The 21,408-nt window shown below is 37.2% G+C and overlaps 2 protein-coding genes, 1 long non-coding RNA gene and 1 pseudogene across 3 annotated transcripts; 3 read left to right on the top strand and 1 right to left on the bottom strand.

Annotated features, from left to right (window-relative positions):
- Nucleotides 1–323: 323 nt before the first annotated feature.
- LOC137729783 (protein ACCELERATED CELL DEATH 6) lies at nucleotides 324–3,327 on the top strand. Its single transcript, XM_068468806.2, has 3 exons — nucleotides 324–1,057; nucleotides 1,601–2,121; nucleotides 2,560–3,327. Exons 1-3 carry the CDS (start codon nucleotides 445–447, stop codon nucleotides 3,178–3,180), a joined length of 1,755 nt encoding a protein of 584 aa, XP_068324907.2. The 5' UTR covers nucleotides 324–444; the 3' UTR covers nucleotides 3,181–3,327.
- LOC137729784 (uncharacterized) lies at nucleotides 1,453–20,975 on the bottom strand. The gene is made up of 2 exons (XR_015952393.1): nucleotides 20,779–20,975; nucleotides 1,453–1,882 (listed from the first exon to the last, which is right to left on the bottom strand). It is a non-coding gene; the product is annotated as an uncharacterized LOC137729784 (long non-coding RNA).
- Nucleotides 9,181–11,107, top strand: LOC137727456 (serine/threonine-protein kinase WAG1 pseudogene; annotated as a pseudogene).
- LOC137729684 (putative glutathione S-transferase) lies at nucleotides 14,612–16,541 on the top strand. The gene is made up of 2 exons (XM_068468688.2): nucleotides 14,612–15,095; nucleotides 15,952–16,541. The coding sequence occupies exons 1-2, from the start codon at nucleotides 14,781–14,783 to the stop codon at nucleotides 16,294–16,296; spliced, it is 660 nt and encodes a 219-aa protein (XP_068324789.2). The 5' UTR covers nucleotides 14,612–14,780; the 3' UTR covers nucleotides 16,297–16,541.
- Nucleotides 20,976–21,408: the final 433 nt, after the last annotated feature.

The raw sequence follows: 21,408 nt of genomic DNA, 5'->3' as shown, positions 1-21,408 counted from the left end.
TTAAAAAAATAGGTATTTCCTTTCCACCCTTACTTAGAAATTTATTTTAGAAAAATAATTTTGACGTGATCTACAAAATGTGGTCTCGCATTTTTAAAACTAGATTACTACACTTAAGGAGGACATACTGTGTGAAATGTATTTTATTTATTTTATTTGTTAGAACGTCGAAGTTGCAGGTCACAAACCGTGTGAGACTTTTACATATCTTTGAGAACAGTGTGTGGTCCCTTTGAGTGCATTTGGAGGTTTTCTTGCTAGTAATTTATTTGATTTATTAGTTGACTGCAAGAATGTATGTACATAAGTTGAAGATGTGGAGATATATAGTTAACCACCGGTCCATACTTAATTACGGAGCACATACATTGTAGTCCTCCATCCTTGATTCCCTTATCTGGTGTCTAATTTGATTGTTAAAAGCTGAGAGAAGAGATCAAAACCATGGATCCTTCCCTCTATAAGGCGGCAACATCTGGAGATATTCGTTTCTTGAGATCAGATCGTTTTCTCGATCAGAAAACACCTAAAGACAACAATATACTTCATGTTGCTGCTGAGTTCAAGCAAGCAGACTTCTTCAAAAACGTCCCACTCGATGTTCAAACTTCATTGTTTTGGGCCACCAACAAAAAGGGCAACACTCCCCTGCACGTTGCTGCAAGAGTTGGCTGTCATGAAATCGTAAAGTTCCTCATCCAACACGCGAAGGAAACGCAAATTCATGGAGCTGATCAGGAAAGCGGGCCAGCTGATAAGGATGCACACAAAGAGTTGTTCCGAATGACAAATTTGCAAAGGGATACAGCTTTGCACGTTGCTGTCCGCAATGGTCATGGTGGAGTGGTTATGCTTTTGATGGAAGCTGATCCTCAATTGTGTTGTTTCACTAATGGAGCCAATGAGTCGCCGTTGTTCCTGGCTGTTAGAAGTGGGTCTGCTAGCATTGCTCTTTATATTTTGAGCCACTCTGATCCCGTAATTCCTTCTTTTCATGGGACTAATGGTGTGACAGCTTTACATGCGGCAGTGACTCACAAGCACCTTACAGGGAGAGGTAAAGCATGAAATAATTTGTCATGTCTTATTTTCATACATACGAATACATATACAAAGAAAGGATTTTTTTCCATTTTGTGGCCTGAAAAATGCTTTTGTAAAAGAATTATTATGATTAATTGTTCAAGTTCACAGTATGACAACATAAACTTAATTGTTTAAAAAAAAAAAAAAAAAAAAAAAAAGTCTAGTAATTAAAGGTATAGAGAGAACTCCATTTCTACCCAATTTTCTTCTACTGCGATCTCATTAATTTATTCACATGGTTGATTATATAGGTACAGAATAGTTATTTATATCCCAAAGTTGACGCTTCAAACCTAAAATCGAAGGGATTATATAATCCGAGACTAGAGACCTGAAGTTTAAGCTCTACATGATTATGCACTAAAGTTCAATAAATGGAATAATATATAGTCGAAGAAAATTGAGTACAAATGAGGTTTTCTCAATGCGTAGTTATGTAATGTCTACTATATTATTTAAGAGATTCTCTTATCCCTCAACCAACTCGAACTTCTCTACATTGATATTGTGTTAGGCATTGTGGAGACGATGGTGTCAAAAAATCCGGATGTGATAAGAAAAGCCGATGCACTTGGGTGGACTCCCTTACACTACGCAGCATTGAGAGGGAACCTTGAAGCGACTAGAGTGCTCATGCAATATGATAGTTCTGCATCTTACATCCTAGACAAATCTGGAATATCAGCTCTCCATGTTGCGGCCTACGCTGGGTGCATCAGAGTAATGGAAGAGATGATTCGACATCGACCTGATACTTGTGATTTGTTCAATGACAAAGGCCAAACGATTCTACATGCTGCAGTTTTGGGCGAACAAATACATGTCGTCAGTTACATATTAAATAACCCTATGTTTGCAGGACTTATAAATGAAGCAGATAAAGATGGAAACACTCCATTGCATCTAGCTGCCCGTTACCAAAATCGTGAAATTGTAAGAATTTTGACAGATGACCCTAAAGTGGACAAGACTGCGATTAATGAAGAATTCTCAAGGGCCATCGACTTTTTTCTCGGCGACAATGGTGGAGAACAGGTATGCAATATTATATATATATTCCGCCACTTAGAGTCCTTTGATCCATTTCAGCAGCTCTTCAATTTCCTTTGGCAGCTGTTGGATTGAAGTTAAGGGCTAAATGTCGGAGTATTCAATACTCCGGAATATTGTAGATTCCTCACGTGCATATATATAATGATTTTAGGGTGCCAAAGTCATTCTTTCAAGGCGTTAGTTATAACCAAGGAAACTTGTAATAATTATACAAGGTACCAAGTCAATCTTCTCAAAGGTTTATTTTGTTCAACAAGCTTGTCTGTGAGAATTTGAACTCAGGAATATGTTGGTACATAATGTCAAAAAATATAGAATCATGCAGTCAAATTGTTCACCTTAATCTACAATTAATCTCTTTTAACTAATTAACTAGTTGCAAAGCATCATTTTCTTCCTCTCTATATATATGTATTTCAGGAAATCTTTGATAACGAAAGAGTCTTGCACCACCTGGGGCGCTCCACTGGCGTGCCATTTTTCCAACAACAAATCAACCGTGATTTCAAGAAATTGATATGTCCGGATAATGATACCTCTTGCCCGCCAGCCATTGCTGCAGACAAGAGAGAAAAACTGCAAGCTCATTCAGATTTAGCCTCAAAAAGGCTCGACACCAACTTGCTCGTAGGGGTGCTTATCGCGACTGTCACATTTACAGGGGCGTTCACCCCTCCCGGAGGATTTAAAAGTGACGGAACACCAGTTTTAAATGAAAATACATATTTTCAAGCATTTCTGATGTTTGACTTTATCTCCTTCTTTTTCTCATCTCTTGCCATTCTAAATGATTTCTTGGTAGCAACCGTCTTACCAATCCGTCTAGCAGCACCTGCAAGTCTCATTCAGCTTTCCATCGGAGGAATGATGGTTGCATTTACTTCGGGCGCCTTAGCAGTGCAACCTAAACGCCAAACACTAACTCTGGGCGACATTTTGGTGTCAATAATATTCGTCATTTTATTTTTGGTAGCTGTCCTTCCTATGGTGAAGTCTTTGTTTCAAATAATAATGGGAAAGAAGTACCCATTGACATTGTAGCAAGTTAACATTTTGATTCGGAATCGCATAAATTAATGTCATGTTGACATGTTGCGTGCGTAATTGAAAGTTACTAGCCCTCATTGTAAATTCACACAATTTTTTTTACTTAACTTTCACAGCTTGTTATTTTATGTCGTTTGATCATCTTCTATTCTTTCAATCTGACAGCCAAAAATTGAGAGATGTGTGAAAAGTAAAAAATATTGTGTGGATAGCAATATCCTACTTATATCCACCTTAGAGAGAATACATGAGAAGTTTCTTACATACTTTTGTTTGACATGGTCTAAAAAACTTTCCTAAACCAATTGAAAGAAGCAAATTTGAGATTTAAAGCCACATTTACATCTTATTTTGCATTTCAATGAGATGTATATTTTAGTTCTACATTACATGGGAAACGAGTATATAATAAGAGTTCATCAAAACATTTAACAAGTCTCTTACAATTTATTGAAAAAATAAAATGCAAAATAAAAGTTATCTATTTTCTATTTAAGTGAAAGTCTCGACCTAAGCGGGCTAGATGAGAGGTCTTGATGCACTTTCTTAATTTTCAAACGCCTAGGAATTAATCGGGAAGGTAGCCAGTCATTTAGCGCCTAGGCGATAAATTTTTTTTTAACAAATGATATTATCTAAGAGGGGGTGGGCTTGTCTCACAATGGTTAGCAATAATGTGGTTTAAATTAACCTTTGACGAGAATTGAACTTAAGACTTCTCACTTAGAAGTGAAGGGTAATACAACTAGACCGTAATACTAAATGACGACAGACGAAAATTTTAGAACAGTGAAAACAACGATGTGTTCCAAAAAATATATTTAAATAGGTACAAATAGTAGTTTAATTGATTTAGACTACACATGGTAGTTGATGTGTGAGTGTTGTACCATAATATTTTTCAATCTGCTAAAATTTATTATTAAGAGATATTATGGTACAACACTCACACATCAAGTGCTATATATTGTTTAAATTAATTAAACTACTATTCCCACCTATTATTTTATGGAACAATTTATGTTGTGCTAAGAAGGTGTGAAGTTGTTAGAATGTAAGATATGTGTTTACAGAATTTTTTTTTAGAAAAAGATATGGTTTTGATTGAAATAGAAAATTAAAAGCATATGTGGCGGCTAATAGTGTGCTTGATCTGTGGACAGAAAGCTACGGGTGCATGATAAAACATGCAACCGCAAATTCTCTGCCTTGTGCTGTTCATGCTGCCTTTTTCATTTTATAGAGCCATGAAAAGTGGAAAAACAATGGAAATTGAAACATGAATGTGACAAAATTCTGTTGACTGACAAAATTATGTGATGCAGCAAAAAATAAAATAAAAAAACAACTGAGAAAAATATATACAAGCCAGGGGGCTTTGGGAATTGTCATCCTGCAAATTATATAGTTATATAATAAAGAGGTAGTATAACTATATGGAGATATGGGGCCAATTTTGTTGATACATTGTATCCGAAAGGAGAGAGAAACAGACAGTATGTTTGCCTCGAAGATTTCCTTCTTCTCTCTTCCATATTTGCCTGCATATTTGGTTTATAAAATTCGAAAATTAAGGTGTTCTCATCATGAGAGCAACCAACATATGAAAAACTTGTGTTTTTGTTTATTTGGTTGCACCAGACGAAATGAACTGAAAGGAACGAGGTTGGTTACAGGTATAGACACTAGAACCATTATGTGGTATCTCAGTGGTTGGGGCGAATTCTAGCTCCGTATCCCAAACGGCTCGTATTGAGTTAGATTTTTAGAAACTAGTATATTATGTGCCAAAAGAATTTTTGGTTAGTTCATTCCTATGATTAATACAGACTATATTAACATGAAAGGTGGAGGGACTTTACAGAAAATGTTCTTGTATAACATAGTTTTAACAATATATTATATTATGTTGATCAATTTTCAACATTTAAAATATTGGACAGAAAATAATTATTGACATTCTACAATAGTCATTATGCAGTCTTCCCTAATTGTTTTATAAAAAAATTAAAACAAACAAGTGTATGATAATTGTTTTGAAATTTCAGTAATACCTGTTTATTGCAAAACAACATTTTGATGACGCAACACTCGCAATATTTTCTGAAAACGCTCACTCAAGAAGATCCTGTATATGGACTAACGGGCACTCATTTTGCCATGTCCAGGTCACTAAACAAAACGTAATGAGAAATAAATAGAATCGAAATTGCCATGTGTTGGCACATGCACTTGCCACATGGCCCTACTAATTGGCACTTAAGTGTTTTTTTTCAGTAAAACTAATCTTATATATGTAAATTCCAAAGGATTCTGGAGCTACACCCCAGTTATATGCCATTTTGTTGGTCACACTCAGACTTCCAGGTTGAAGAAAAAAAAAATTATTCGCCGTCATTAAGTTTCCTTCTTACACATTCTTGTTTAATTATTGAATATGTTAAACATAATAATAATAAGAAAAAAAAAATGCACGTATAAGAAAAATGAGTGTAGAAATTATTTCTCAAAAACAAAAGAAAAACTCTCGTGATCATGATTTCGGCTAGGGTGATTAGGAAATAAAACTAGCTTCTTTTGTACATATTCTGTATTCTGAAATATTTTTATTGATGGTGTCTTGAGATACTATTATTTTTTGGTGCTAATATGTTAAATCTTAAATGATTGATTGGTTATTCGAATAACGGTAACTCAGTAGCTGGATTTGTAAGGTGTGTACTGTGACGTGCCACCAAATTATATTTCATCTAATTAACTTGTGTTTTAGAACTAAAGTTAAAAACAAAATTAAGTGAACTTAACCATAGTTTTATATAACACTAACCTACTACATATACCTCATTGCAGGTTCTTCAACCGTTCCCTAAACGACTCTAGGATGCTTTTTAGAAAAATTCTGTAAAGTATTAATAAGTTGATAACCTTTGTAATTCATGCATCATCACATCAGTATCATTTGACGGTTAAAATTAAGTTAAAACTGAAAATATATACCGTTATCAATAGCATCAATTTTCAATTAATTGTCTAATTACACAATAAAAAAATCTTTCCAACAACAGCTCCATCTTTCTGATTTCGAGAGAGAGGACAGAAACATTATTTCTTTGCCTACATTATTATTAGGGTAAATTACACAAAACCACCTCAACTATTGGGTCATTAACAGTTTCATATCTCGTCTTTAAAAAGTTTCAATGTCATACCTTATCTTCGAATTTGTTGCAATGTCATACCTTCCGTTAGTTGCCTGTCAATTCATCTGTTAAATGTTGACGTGACTTGAGGTGGGGCCCACTTTCCATTAAAATAATAATTTACCCTAAAAAAAAAAAAAAAAAAAATTCAAACACCCAGATCCTATCTTCCCCGACCCCCTTCCCTACAACCCAAATCCAAAACCACTCCCACCCACAACATCCTCCTCCTCCTCCGTACCCACCCTCACACCCATCCCCAAACCCATCATCCAACTCTTCCTCCGCACCCACCTGCGCACCCATCCTCCATCTCTTCCTCTGCACCCTCTCTCACACCCATCCCCAAACCCACCCCTTTCTTCCCCCTCCCGTCTTCCCCAAACCCACCGCCACCTCCAACTTCCTCTCCCATCGTCGCCTCTCCTCCTGGCAACGAGACCCAGGATCGGTCACATGGCGCCAGAGTTTCAGGAGCAAGGCAAGGAAAACGGGGTGGACCCAGAGAAGAGGATGAGAATGAGGATAAGGAGGTCAAGGGTGGCCGACGACGAGTGCTTGCAGAGGAGGGTGCAATTAGGGTTTGGGGGTTGGATAGAAGGAGGAGGAGGAGGATGTCGTGGGGAGTGGTTTTGGATTTGGCTTGCAGGGAAAGGGGGTCAGGGAAGATGGGATCTAGGTGTTTGAGTTTTTTTTTTTTTTTTTTTAAGGGTAAATTATTATTTTAATAATTTTTAATAGAAAGTGGGCCCCACCTCATGTAACTTCGGCATTTAACAGAGGAATTGACATACAATTGACGGAAAGTATGACATTGCAACAAATTCGAAGATAAGGTATGACATTGAAACTTTTTAAAGACGAGGTATAAAACTGTTAATGACCCAATAATTGAGGTAGTTTTATGTAATTTACCCTTATTATTATCATCACTTAAATACCAGTTCGGATGGTGAATTACATTATTGGTGAATTATTATATAAGTAATTAATAAATATCACGATTTTATAAGCTTCACAAAATTAAAAAAGGGATTGAATTAGGGAGTCAAATTTGAGTGAGTAATTATTGAGGTGTGAGCGACAATGTAGGGCCAGTGTTGAGCACGTGGCAGACAGCATTCTCTCTTCATTTTCCACGTGGGTCCCAGCGCTAAGAGTGAAGAAGTGATCTTGGCCCATCACAATGGGGCCACCCATGGCTTCCCGTTGACCATTTCTATATATGTTTGGTACGTACTTTGCCCTGTAAAAAAAAGACATTAGTTGATCATCAAGTGATCAATTAATTGTCATTTTATATTACAATCTAATGATATTTATCTTTATTTGTAACTGAGAAGTATTAGATCAAGAATTCTTGGCAAAGGTGAATTTGAACCACATTATTGCAATTCATTGTGAGACTTACCCCACTCCTCTAACCCTCATATTTTCTTATGTGTCACTAATTCATTAAAATATATTTAGGTACGGACATTTCATTACACTAGTTCAGTAAAATATATTATAGTACGGACGTTTAGATACACTATAGAGGAAGTTAAACAAAAACTTTTAATAATAAATTTAAAATTTAATGTAGAGACATTAAATAAAACAAAAATATAATATAAATTTGAATTAAATACATTTTAAAGGACTAAAATGAATATGTAATCTTACACTAAATTTTTATTAAATTTTAGAATTAAAATTCAAAAACCCCTTAAAAGATCCGGCTAGCTTTTGAAGAAGCGCATTTGGTGTGTACTAAAACAATTGGGGGAAACCGACCTACCCCTCCCACAGAAACAAATAAATAACCATATCAGATCACAAAGTATAAACTATTCACAATTCACCCACCGTGTAAACGGAATCATACTACCAAAGTCATGACTGATTGCTCTCAAAACCTAATTTAAGTGCATTGCTTACGTACTTATAGTTAGGGAAGAATCTTATGAAACAAGTTTACTGTCATCGTGATGTTTTTAATAAAATTGCTAACAGAAATTTATATTTTTTATAGTACGCTACAACGAAGGTAAGCAACTATATACATATCTTTCTCCACGAGCCAGAGAGGAGGATACTATTATACGTAGCCGTTCGTCTCAGTACTAAATTCAATTGTTTAACGAATAATGTTATTCATACCATATTTTTGTACCACATTTCTATATCACCTTAGGTGTCATATGATGTGGACATCCACATTATTTGAAAAATTTGCAAAACCCAAGGAAATAAAGGAGAAAGACACCTCGTATACCACAATCATCATTTAATTAACTAATTTTTCTTAATTATTAATTTATTAAATAATGAACTAAATTTAAAAATCTGATTAATTCAAACGATGTGGCTGTCCACATCAAATACCACCTAAATGCTATAAAAATGTGGTACAAAAACATGGTATGAATAACATTACTCTTGATTAACTCATTTCACGTCCTCCGGTATAAATGCGGCTCCTAACCCTTTGGCAGCGCCTTCAATTCTTCATACCACCATCCTGGTCGCCATTCTAATTCCTACATGGGATTCAATTAAAGTTAATTTGATCCTCTGAAATTACAACTAAATAATGATGTGGCTGTCCACATCAAATGTCACCTAAAGTGGTATAAAAATATAGTACAAAAATATGGTATGAATAACATTACTCCTTAATTAATCACCCCACCAGGTCCCGCATACCTCCTCACATCTCTCTCTCTCTCTCTTCCTCTCCCTTTCTACTCTTTTATAAGCCCCCACATCCCCCAAATATCAACTTGCATATTTCGATTGCATCTTCAAAATATTCAATCATGAAAGCGCATGCGCCACCGCAACTTCCCCATCTAACCGTAATGGATGAAGAAACCCATTTGGCCCGTTTCCCATCCGACTACACAGATCTCGACCTCAGCTTTACCAGCTGCACCTCCACCTCCACCGCCCTCACCGACCGCACCTTTGCAACTTCCTGCTCAAGCGCTCGCTCCAGTTTAGCCCGCAGCAGCCTCAACCTCAGCTTCAACGACCACCTCTCCACCACCTCCACTACCACCAATACCCCCACAACAACAACAACTACTCCCCTCCACCACTGCAAGTTAGACCCATGTCGGTCGGCTATCAAGGTCGCCACCGCTATCTCATCCGATCGCACCCTCCAACTTCACCACCATGTCGGTACGAGAAACCTTGGCCGCGTCTTCCTATGCCGCCTTCAAGACGACCGCGACAACCCTGACGCCGCCAAATTCGCCTTAAAAGTCGTCGATAAAGATTTACTCACCCCGAAAAAACTCAGCCACGTCAGCACCGAGACCGAGATCATCTTCATGCTCGACCACCCTTTCCTCCCCAGGCTTTATGCCCGCATCAACGTCTCCCATTACACCTGCCTCCTCATCGACTACTGCCCGAACGGCGACCTCCACAACCTCCTCCTAAGACAGCCACTAAACCGCCTCCATGTCTCCACTGTCCGGTTCTTTACGACGGAAGTCCTCGTTGCCCTTGAGTACCTCCATGCGCTGGGAGTCGTCTATCGGGACCTGAAACCTGAAAACATACTCCTGCGCGAGGACGGACATATTATGTTGTCAGCCTTTGACCTCTGCTTCAAAGGAAACGTCAATCCCACCTTGCAACACCGACGTGTTCAGAAGACGGCGCCTACTGAAAGAAAATGCAATTTTTCCTGTTACGGATCGAGGATGGAGCAGCAAGAGGAAATGGTGGCGGAGTTTGTGGCGGAGCCGACAACCGCGTTTTCAAAATCCTGCGTTGGGACTCACGAGTATCTGGCCCTGTAGTTGATCTCAGGTGACGGCCACGGTAACGGCGTTAATTAGTGGGCTTTTAGAGTGTTTATCTACGAGTTCCTCCACGGAACGACGCCGTTTAAGGGCGTGACTAAAGAGAGCTCCCTGCGCAATATTGCAGCCAGCAGCGGGGTGAGGTTCCACGTGGCGGAGGAAGAAGATGAGGGAATGGAGAGATTTTTCAGTGTGGCTGGTACACGGGGTAATACACTATATGTCACTATAAAAATGGTGAAATATATGTGCTAAAATGTTAATAATTTAAAAAATAAAATTTCCCGTCATTCCTATTAAAACACGGATGTATCCCTTGTGTTTTAGACACAATTAAACATTTCTCGAGGGAATGAAGGAGGCGAGGGATTTGATAGAGAGGCTGCTCGTGAGGGACCCACGAAGGAGGCTTGGTGCGGCAAGGGGGTCACCGAAATTAAACAGCACCCGTTTTTTGGTGGAATTAATTGGGCCTTGATCCGGACTTACAGGCCACCAGAGGCTAATGGGCTCAGAAGGAAGGCCAGTAAGCCCCAATGAAGTGGGCCGACACAGAAGAGGAGGAAGTTTTGGTGGCACTAGGTCAATTTGTGAAGGCTATGAACTTGTTTGGTTGTGTTTTTAAAATGATTGAAATTGTTTTTAGAGAAATTATTTTTGGGTTTCAAAAGCATTTAAAGTGCTTTCTGCACGAAACACCAATTATATATGTGCTTCTTCTAGGAAGCACTTTAAGTGTTTTTCCAAGATTTACTTGCATCTTTACTAATGATTGGTTCTAAAAATATTTTCACCAAAAACACTTTTGGTTATTTAAAAGACATCCAAATGAGCTCTAGATCATCTAATTACAAGAATAATAGCCACAGTAACAGTAATTACTATCAGTATGTCAGTAATAAAGTGGTCAACAAAAACTAGTCAAGTTTGAAACGAAGGATACCCTTTTTTGTTGTGGGGTAAAAGGTGAATATTCAGGGAAGTTTGTATATATAGGTAGTGCAGCAGCAGCAGTTTCGGCAGAGATGTGATTTTGTGAGGGACTTTTTTGTGAATTTATATTTTAGTTTTTTGAACCTTGGATTCTTGTTTAATTTAGTCAAGTCAAAAAATGTACTAGCATTCAAATTGTTTAGTTGGATTATTACTCACGCATCGTGGCTATAGCATATATAGTTTTGCATACTTAGGATTAATCAATTGGCTGGAGCAATGCGCTCCCTCATTTGCATCTGAATTCGAATTTCATCTGCATAATTTTGAGGAACTTAGTGACCAAACAGTTATACGCACGCCATGCTAATACAAGGATCCTACACGATTTCTTTCGCACCATATAGTCTATATCTCTCTTTCCTATTTGCTGAAAGGAACCACTATTTTCCAGTTTTTTTTCACTCTATAATTACCCTCTATGAGTTTTTAGTGAATGAATAAACAAACCAAGGACTGCCAAAAGATTGAAAGATCAGTAAAATGTTCAATTCCGCCGAACGATTAAATGTTGAATATTAAAACCCGTACTTTCGAGTTGAGTGGGACGTAACATTGTAGTCAGACCCATCCTTCTTAATTTTCCTTTAAACCCTTATGCTAGCTTTTCCAACCAACTAGTGGGATGAGGAAAAAAAAAAAAATTGAGTCATAAATTGTTGGTTATCAGGAATTAGGTTTTGCAGACCTATACCATAGAAATCTAGACTGATCCAATGGAGAATTAATATGCATTTGTCAAATTTCCTTGCATATATCCAGGACCATATCAGCTGGCTCATAGGATCCTCTTGAATTCTGCATTATTTACTTATTATATTTCTTGTGTTATACAATTCAGCAATATTTAACCAACTAGTACTGATCTCACATCTTGATATAACATGCAAAATTATTCATTTACCAAAAAATAAAATAAAAATCATGCAAAATAATTGCCTCCTGCCAGTTGGTTAATTAGTGTAAATGGTTCAAACCACCAAGTCAAATTCCTGGTTGGTTGTGTTTGCCATGGCTACTAGCAGGAGGTTTCCTTTAATAGCTGAGATGTAATGAGATTACAGTTGGCGTTTGTCGATTGGTTAAGGAGACATGTAGAGGATTGCCACATAGGCAAGTCGGTTAGAATTGTTGGGCTATAACTGTAATAATCTGTTGTAACCAAGTCATATTCAATACAATCAATCTTTCTTCTTCTTCCGCTGTACGATTCTCTCTCTAGCTTTCTTGCTTTCTTAATTTTTTCAAAGATTTCTTTCTTTTACTCAGTTTTGTTAAGACAGAGACTCCCTAGCATCAATCATCATTGAGATCGGCTCCCTCATTTTTGGCCTGTAAACTTGGGATGTACTAGTGCAGAACAATGTAATCTTGAGAAATAGTGTTATTTCTGTTTCCTCTCCATTATGTATTGCCCTGGAAAAAGATGAAATATTCCAGTCTAGCAAAAACATCTCTGTTCATTTTCACGGAGATGTTCTCATAGACTGTCATTTTCCATGTACTCATCTATACAAGAGAAGATTTGAGTCTTGGTGGCAGCAGAAGCCATAGAGCTTCACGATGGTGCAATGCCTGATCCTCGCAAATTCTTATGTATATCACGAGAGAAGCCTCTAAAAAGTGGGGTATTTCCCCAAGTTCTTATATCAAAACAAGAGACCAGCTTATATCAAGAGTATTCATGAATCAAATATGAATACTACTTATTCGATGTATTTATCAAAACGAGTCCTGTAGAAAAGACCTACAGAAAAACGAATTCCTTGCAAGGAGTTGAAGGCTTTAACCCAAACCATATTTCATCCGGAAGCCTTTCATCTTTCCACTTGCACATAATTACATATCCACGAGTTATACGATTTACCGAATAATCAAATTAACATGTGACTTCAAGGTAATGATGAAAAGAAGCATAAACTTCTAGGGTGGGATGGAATTAAAATATTCGGCTGCTTGTTAACACTTGATTTGATCGTTATGTTATGAAAAATTTTATTCTAGTAATAACGTAAAAAACAAAAACTTCTAGGGTTGGATGCTTTAATTGTAACATGAGTATGGAAACAAGTTATATATACATTCCAGCCCCAATTATCATACGTTCTCTTACTCCATTTGATATATTACGTGATGAGGTAGTTTTAAGAGTATCAGTCCCGTATTAGACTTTATGCTCAAAGGATAAATGATCATGTTTAATTAAGATCTCAACAAGGTTCGGCAACATCTTCCATATGGCTATGTCCCTAGAGAGAATTACAAGATCTTCATTACAATAATTATATGATATAAGTTACGGTGAAATCCGAGAAATGGCAGTCGGCAGTTGGTACATATATGACTTTCACTCGTTTGGAATCTTATTAAAATAACTACTAAAATTAAATTCAAAGCTGAATTTTATGAATTTCTGCGCATCTAAATGTTTATTTTTTTTTATATAGAAGTTGATATTTCTCTTTTTATTTATTTTATGAATCCAAATGAAAGAATTGGGTGTGGTAATTTGTAAATCAGATATTTCTGTCACAATTCCAAACTTATTACCTACAAAAGGATCATGTTTAGACTCGAGCAATGCTGAATTCCATCATTGGTAGTGACAGACAATACGAATGAATTCCAATCGAGAGTTATCCTCTAGAATTATTAATAGAAAGTAATCCTCTAGATTTCCTCTAGAATTATCAATAGAAAGTAATGCTCTAGAATTATCTATAAAAGAATGAACTCCTTTTCAAAGATGTGGTCCCAAATTATGCATGCATGGTTAGGGATGACAATGATTCGGTTTGGGAACGAAAATAATATATTTATCTTCATAATTATAAAAATTAATCATATTCATAACTGCAAATTAACCATCGAAGATTATCTATAACTATACCCAATGGGTAACAAATTCTCTATTGGTTAACGGTTATATCCATCTTCGTCGAAACCAAAAATATATTCGTTCAATTGAGACATTATAATATAAGATACTAATTTTGTTATAATAATATAATAGATACGTTGGTGATGTTGGCTTATGTTTAATCTTTCTCACAAAATACAACTTTTGTAATTCTAAAGGTAATGAGTTCTGAACATACATACATACATACATACATATATATATATATATATTCTATAATACTATATTTATTATATATAAATTATATTTGATATATAATATGTATTATTTAGATCAGTTTTGAGGCAGGATATGGATCAACGAACCCCTATAATCATATTCGTTTCATTCGAACGGTTATCCATAGTTTTCAGGTTTAGCAATTTGAATTGCCATCCATATGCATGGATGAACATATCTAACTTCCAACAAGGAAAGTAATAGCACCTTCGGGAAGTAGCTAGGTGGAAGCAGTTTCACGTCACACCCTCCCAAAATCCGCCACATCCTTATTAGCCACATGCAACATCAAACCCTCCCAAAATTCGCCACATCCTTATTAGCCACGTGCAACATCAAACACGTATGTGTGTGTACATATATATCCTCTTCTGCAAGTGTGAATATCTATCTGGAATATTTTAGCATCAGGCTAAACACTATAGCCTACAGCTAGAAGTAGTTTTGTGTGTGTGTCAAAAAATGGCGGATGAGGTTGTTCTTCTGGACTTCTGGGCAAGCATGTTTGGCATGAGGGCCAGAGTAGCGCTGGCGGAGAAGGGCATCAAGTATGAGTACAGAGAGGAGGACTTGAGGAACAAGAGCCAGCTGCTTCTGCAGATGAACCCGGTTCACAAGAAGATCCCGGTTCTCATTCACAACGGTAAGCCAGTCTGTGAGTCACTCATCATTGTGCAGTATATTGATGAGGTTTGGAGGGATAAAGCTCCTTTGCTTCCCTCTGAGCCTTACCAGAGAGCTTGCTCTAGGTTCTGGGCTGATTTCATTGACAAGAAGGTAATTTAACTTGTCTAAGTTGTCTCTTGCTCTAATTAATTGTTTGCCTTTTAGTTTCATGTTAGGATGTGATTTGGGGTTTTCATGAATTTCATCGTAACCGACATACAAAATTGATATATATGCGGTAGAGCCCACATTCTTTTCTTTTGGATGATTAGTTAGATGAGATACAACCTTCAAGTCTATATCCTTAGCATAAACAAGAATTTTACATGAGGATCAAAATATAAATTTTGATAGGCTATGTGTAGGTGAGGATTTCTAAGTCCTGGGTTGAAGGGCTGGTTTGGTATTGTTGTGTTTTGAAAAAAAATTATTTCTGCTGTGCTGTGAAAATAAGCTCATTTTTGCTGTTTTACGTTTTCAACTTTTTTTTTCGTCCAAAATTGTGAAAATAAGTTGTTTTTAAGTGTTTATCAAACACATTTTTTAGCTCAATTTTTTTAATACCCACTTTTTATAGAAATACCTCAATACTAAACCAGTACGAAGTCAAATTATAAGGGAAAATATCACAAAGTATGGGAAAGAGGGACTAGGAGTAGGAAATGTATCATATAAGCATTTCAAAGGCATAAGAGATACAAGAGAGCTAATCCGTCCTTGAAAAGTGTCTTTTGTCACCTGCAAATCTCTCTTACATGCATACCTTTGTAATTTTCATGAACGGCTTTTGTAATCTCTGCTATATATTTTTTTTGATCCACTTCTTACTACTCGAGTTCAATCATTGGAACTTATAAAACCCTATCCAAATATAGCCGCAGGAATTAGAAATAGAAGTCAAAATTTAATTAATCCCATTGAACTCGCTATAGAAATGATCTGATGCAGTCTCGTCTTAAAATTGCAGCTGTATGATGCTGGGAGGAAGATATGGTCCACAAAGGCAGAGGAACAAGAGGCAGCCAAAAAGGACTTCATCGAAATCCTGAAGCAGTTGGAGGGACAGCTGGGAGACAAACCATATTTTGAGGGTGAGAAATTTGGGTTCTTGGACATTGCTCTCATCACGTTCTACAGCTGGTTCCATGCATTTGAGACCTGTGGAAACTACAGCATCGAGGCCGAGTGTCCCAAGCTCATTGCATGGGCCAAGCGGTGCAAGCAGAGGGAGAGTGTTTCCAAATCTCTTGCTGACGAAAAGAAGGTGTATGAGTTCGTTCTTAGCATGAAGAAGATGCTTGGTGTGGAATAGAGGGAGTGATATCGATAGGCTGCTAGCTAGGACGTCGAAGTCCTAGAGTGAAGTCTGAAGCTGTGTCCAGTTTAATTTGTTTGATTTCTTTCGTTTATGCATCTTGGTTTAGTTTCTAGTGAGATATTATGGTGAGAAACTTTGATGTGTCTTTGGAATCTTGTGTGAGAAGAGTATAGATGTATGAGTCCAAGGGTGGAAATCAATATTTGGCGCAGGTCCACTAACGACCACTTTGGACATGATCTGGTGTGGTGCATTATAAAGTTGGGGATTCAAATGTGAGTCCATTATCATTGGAGTAAAAAAATAATTAATTTAGTACATGTAACTAATGAGTCCATTATCATAAATTGAGGACTCAAATGTGAGTCCATTTTCACTAGGTCAATTTGTGAAGACTCGATCATCAAATTACAAGAATAATAGCCAAGTTTGAAACGAACGAATTACTACCAGTATGTCAGTAATAAATTGGTCGGTAAAAGTAGTCAAGTTTGAAACGAACGAATATATATATGAATCGGAGTTATACCACAAAGATTTATATTTTAATTTCCAAAAACAAAAATGAATGAATGAGTTTTTTTAACGACAAAAAATGAAGATTTATATTTTAGTTTTCTGAAGCTTGGATTGTTGTCGAGTCAGTAAACTCAATTCATGTATCTTCATTCAATTTATGGAAACTTATCTTGTATATCTGTATTGTTTTTCACTTACTTTCAGAGTTGCTCAACAGATAACCGTCCATACTGTTAGAATTTCTCTGTCCCACATCGGCCAGAAGGCTTAAGAATAAGCCCTTTAAATAGAATTACCCCACTCTAACTAACACTAAAGCCTTTTAGATTAAAACTCCACACCTGATGGGTTGAGCATGTGGTTAAGTGGGGACAACATCGGTGTTGTTGGAGTTGGGACAACATCGGTGTTGTTGAAGTGGGCCCTCGGCCCGTCTACCTGAGATTTAACTTGGTATCAGAGCCAGGGACGGGCCCGTACATCCACTTGAACAGTGGATCCCCTTTGACCCCGCGTGAACGAGTGAGCCCCAACTTAGCTCCACGTAGGCCAAGAGATGCCACGTGATTGGGTGGGTTCCCATTGGCCCCGAGCGAACGGATGAGTCCCGGCTTGGCTCCACATGGTTGCCGATGTGTGGAACTTCACGTGTGACCCATAAAATTGGATCTTACATGCAGAGGAGTGTTATTTAAGCTTAATCAAATTGGCTAGAGCAATACGCTCTCTCATATACGCCCGAATTCAATTTCCCTCCGCATAATTTTGATGAACTAGTGACCAAATATTTATAGGCGCACCATGCTAATACAAGTACCACACACCATTTCTTTTGCACCCTATAGTCTCTATCTCTCTTTCCTATTTGCTAGAAGAACCAGTCTAATCCAGTTTTTTTCCCTCTACAATTGGCCTGTAATGAGTTTTTAAATTAATGAAAGAAAAATCTGATAGCAGCCCGTATGCAAAGAGTCCATTTTTCAAAGTATTTTGAGAGAATAAAAACCGGTTTTGCAGCCGGCCGTTTGTTTCTAGAGAGAAAAAAAAAAAAAGTTTTTGATCATTGGTTTTTCTTGGATTAAGTAAAAATCAAATTATAAAAATGCGCCTTGAAACTTTCATAATTGATTGCTCTTCAAAAATTATTTCATCATACATACATTCTACATGATTGAGTTAGTATTCTGCAAAGTTCGAGGATATGGCGATTGACGGATGCATTAGTTTCATGCCACTCCCACTCAAGGATTGGAGAGATCGAGTAGCAAGGGCGTAGAGACAAAACTATTTTCTTGCTGTGAGTCTAGTAAGATGAGTTTTGTAAATCTTTTGAATTCATTTGTCTGAGTACTGTTTGTCCTGGCTTAGGAGCTTGAAGATTTTTTCAGGATTTTACCTCATTAAATCCTACATCTTGTGTGTACATTTTATTTAGGGTAAATTACATTTTCATACCTCAGGTTTGGGACATATTTCAATTCCTTACAACATCTTCAAAACATTTCACTTTCATACCTTAAGTACTATTTTATTTCAAAATAATACCTCTGTTACATTTTTCATCCATTGATCCGTTAAGTGCTGATGTGGCTGCCAAATGTCTACCACGTGGCAAAAAAAATAATTTTTTTAATTTTTTTTAATAAACCTAAATCTTCTAAATATTAAAAAAAAAAATAAAAATGAAACCTTATCCCCTCATCCTCCTCTCTTCTCCCCGCAACCCCCAAACCCATCTCCCCATCTTCATCTTCTTCCTTGCATCACCCCCCCTCACCGAAACACCCCCATAACATTCAACCGAAAAAGAAAAAAAACAAAAAAACAAAAAATAGAAAACCCAGATCCCGCACACCCACCTCCCCAGATCCCGTCAAACACCCCCCCCCCCGGGGACGGTGTCGAAGCCTCATCATCTTCCATCCGTCGTTCCCACCCATCTTCTACCTCATTCGCAGAAAATTTCACTACTTGATTCTCACTTTCTCCCAATGCCTTCGATGTCCTTCTTCTTAACAACTTTCGGGTCGTCCAACCCAGCAATGTAATTGTGCAAGTCGACGACAGCGACCTCGGGAGCGTAAGAGTTCAAAGCATAGATTGCTGCCCCACCGACGGCTCCGAGCACCGCTGCACCACCATACACTGCATTTTGGGATTTCCCCAACCGGAGACCCAACCTGCACCCAGCCGCCACAGCTCCGGCGAACACAATTGTCGAGGTCACTATCCAGAGAAACGGCGACAGTTTCTCGACAACGGGCTATACGCCGATGAGCTCTCTCTTACCGCCGAAGAAATCGTGAGGCGGTGAGGCGGCGTCTGGTGATTGTTCCGATGGGGCGACATAGTTCCTGGGAAATGAGACCCTGAAACAGCATCTTCGGGATTGTACAGAGGTTGCGACGGGGAAAAAGATGAGGTTGAAGAACGGAGAGCAGAGCGCTGGGAAGTAAGAGTGGAGGGATTCATGGGTCCCACTGCGGCGGGATAAGAAGAGACGACGTCGTTTGGGGAGAAAGGGAGTGTGGAGGGAGTTTAAGGGATTTGGTAGGGTTTGGGATCAGAGGCTTTTATTGGGTTTAACGGAAAAGAAAACTGAGGAAGAATGGAGAAGACATAAACACAAGGCGAAATAAGCGGGGAAGATGAGAGAGCCCTGACCCGAGGAAGATGGGAGGGGGAGGAAGATGAAAGATGGGTTTTTTTTTATTTTTTTTCCCCCCTCTCCTCTTCTTCTTCTGGGTTGGGGGGGGGGGGTGTAAGAAGGGATGAGGGTTGCGGGTTTAGCTTTGTTTTTGGTTTTTTTTATTTTTATTTTATTTTATTTTTTTATATAGAAGATTCAGGGTTTTTTTTTTTAAAAAAAAATAAATTTTTTTTTTTTTTTTTGCCATGTGGCAATCATTTGGCAGCCACGTTAGCACTTAACGGATCAATGGATGGAAAATGTAACGGAGATATTATTTTGAAATAAAATAGTACTTAAAGTATGAAAGTGAAATGTTTCGAAGATGTTGTAAGGAATTGAAATAAGCCCCAAATCTGAGGTATGAAAATGTAATTTACCCTTTTATTTATCTTTTTAACTGCATGTGTAAAATAGTTTGGTATGTGATGTGCATGTGGAAGTTAAATTGAAAATTGAATTTGAACTGAACTTTTAATTTGTCACTAGGATCATCTTAGACATAAATTGTAGGTTATCAGGAATTAGGTTTTGCAGACCTGTACCATCGACATCTAGACTGATCCAATGGTGAATTAATATGCATTTGTCAAATTTCCTTGCTGGATCATATGATCCTCTTGTATTCAGCATTATTTACTTATTTTCTATCTTGTGTTCAAGGTTTTAAAATACACTAGACGGTGGGTTAAAATCTAGAGTCTATGTGAATTTAAGTAAATCTATTATATTTCGTGTAAATAAGTGTCTGCTTATATTTAAAATATAATAATTTCATCATAAACTACAAAATAAAATGACATATATATTATGAAATATTGAAACATAATGAAAACATAGAGAACAAACATATAATGTGTGTTCATTTAAGTATTCAACAAATCTCTTACAATTTATTGAAAAAAAAATAAAATGCAAATGAAAGTTATCTATTTTCTGTCTAAGTAAGTCGCAACCTAAGTTGGTGTCTAGGTGGGTCTAAACGGGTTAGACGGGTGCCTCAACAAATCTAGACACCTTTTTTTTAATTTTCAAACATCTAATTATTAATTGGGGCAGTGGCCAGCCGCCTAGCGTCTAAATGGGTCCTATGAGATGATTTTTAGAATAGTGTTTGTGTTATACAATTCAACAATATTTAACCAACTGGTATTGATCTCACATCTTGAGATAACATGCAAAATTATTCATTTACCAAAAAATAAAATAAAAATCATGCAAAGTATTTGCCTCCTGCCAGTTGGTTAATTAGTGTAAATGGTTCTTACCTACCACCAAGTCAAATTCCTGGTTGCTTGTGTTAATTTAGCATGGCTATTAGCAGAAGGTTTCCTTCCCATGTTGAAGAGTGCAATCCCCTCGGCAGAAACTTGACAGAGTTAATAACAAGTTGCTCTTTGATGGAAATTAGAAGGTAAATGTAGTTTGGTTAAGCAGTTCATCACTTTTAATCAAAATATTTGGGGCATTATAATATCAGGATTGACTTTTTAGTATAAAAATATGATTTTTCGTTAAAGTAAACAATACTGTGAGATTTTCGGTAAAACTCTCTAATATTAATGAGAAACACCAAGAGACTCGAATACTGCCATTTGAACAACTCTTTTTCCCTTGTTTTATTGAAGGAGCATTGCTCAAGCCTATTAGCTTCAGCAACACCTGTACCACCAAAGGGAAGTTGAGAAATTACACACACAAAAAATGCAAGCATGTACCCCGTTCCGTTTTAGATTATATTAGTAAATATGACGTTGCTATGAGACTTAAATGCATCAGCCTTAACTACATGAATAATATTATTCATACCATGTTTTTGTACCACATTTTCATATCATCTTAGGTGGCATTCGATGTGAACAACCACATCATTTGAATTAATCAAATTTTTAAATTTA

The sequence above is a fragment of the Pyrus communis genome, chromosome 10 (assembly GCF_041283825.1).
Source record: "Pyrus communis isolate YQ-2024b chromosome 10, ASM4128382v1, whole genome shotgun sequence".
Lineage (NCBI taxonomy): Eukaryota > Viridiplantae > Streptophyta > Magnoliopsida > Rosales > Rosaceae > Pyrus > Pyrus communis.
Note: the sequence above shows the minus strand (reverse complement) of the source record. Positions and strands in the feature narration are given on the sequence as shown.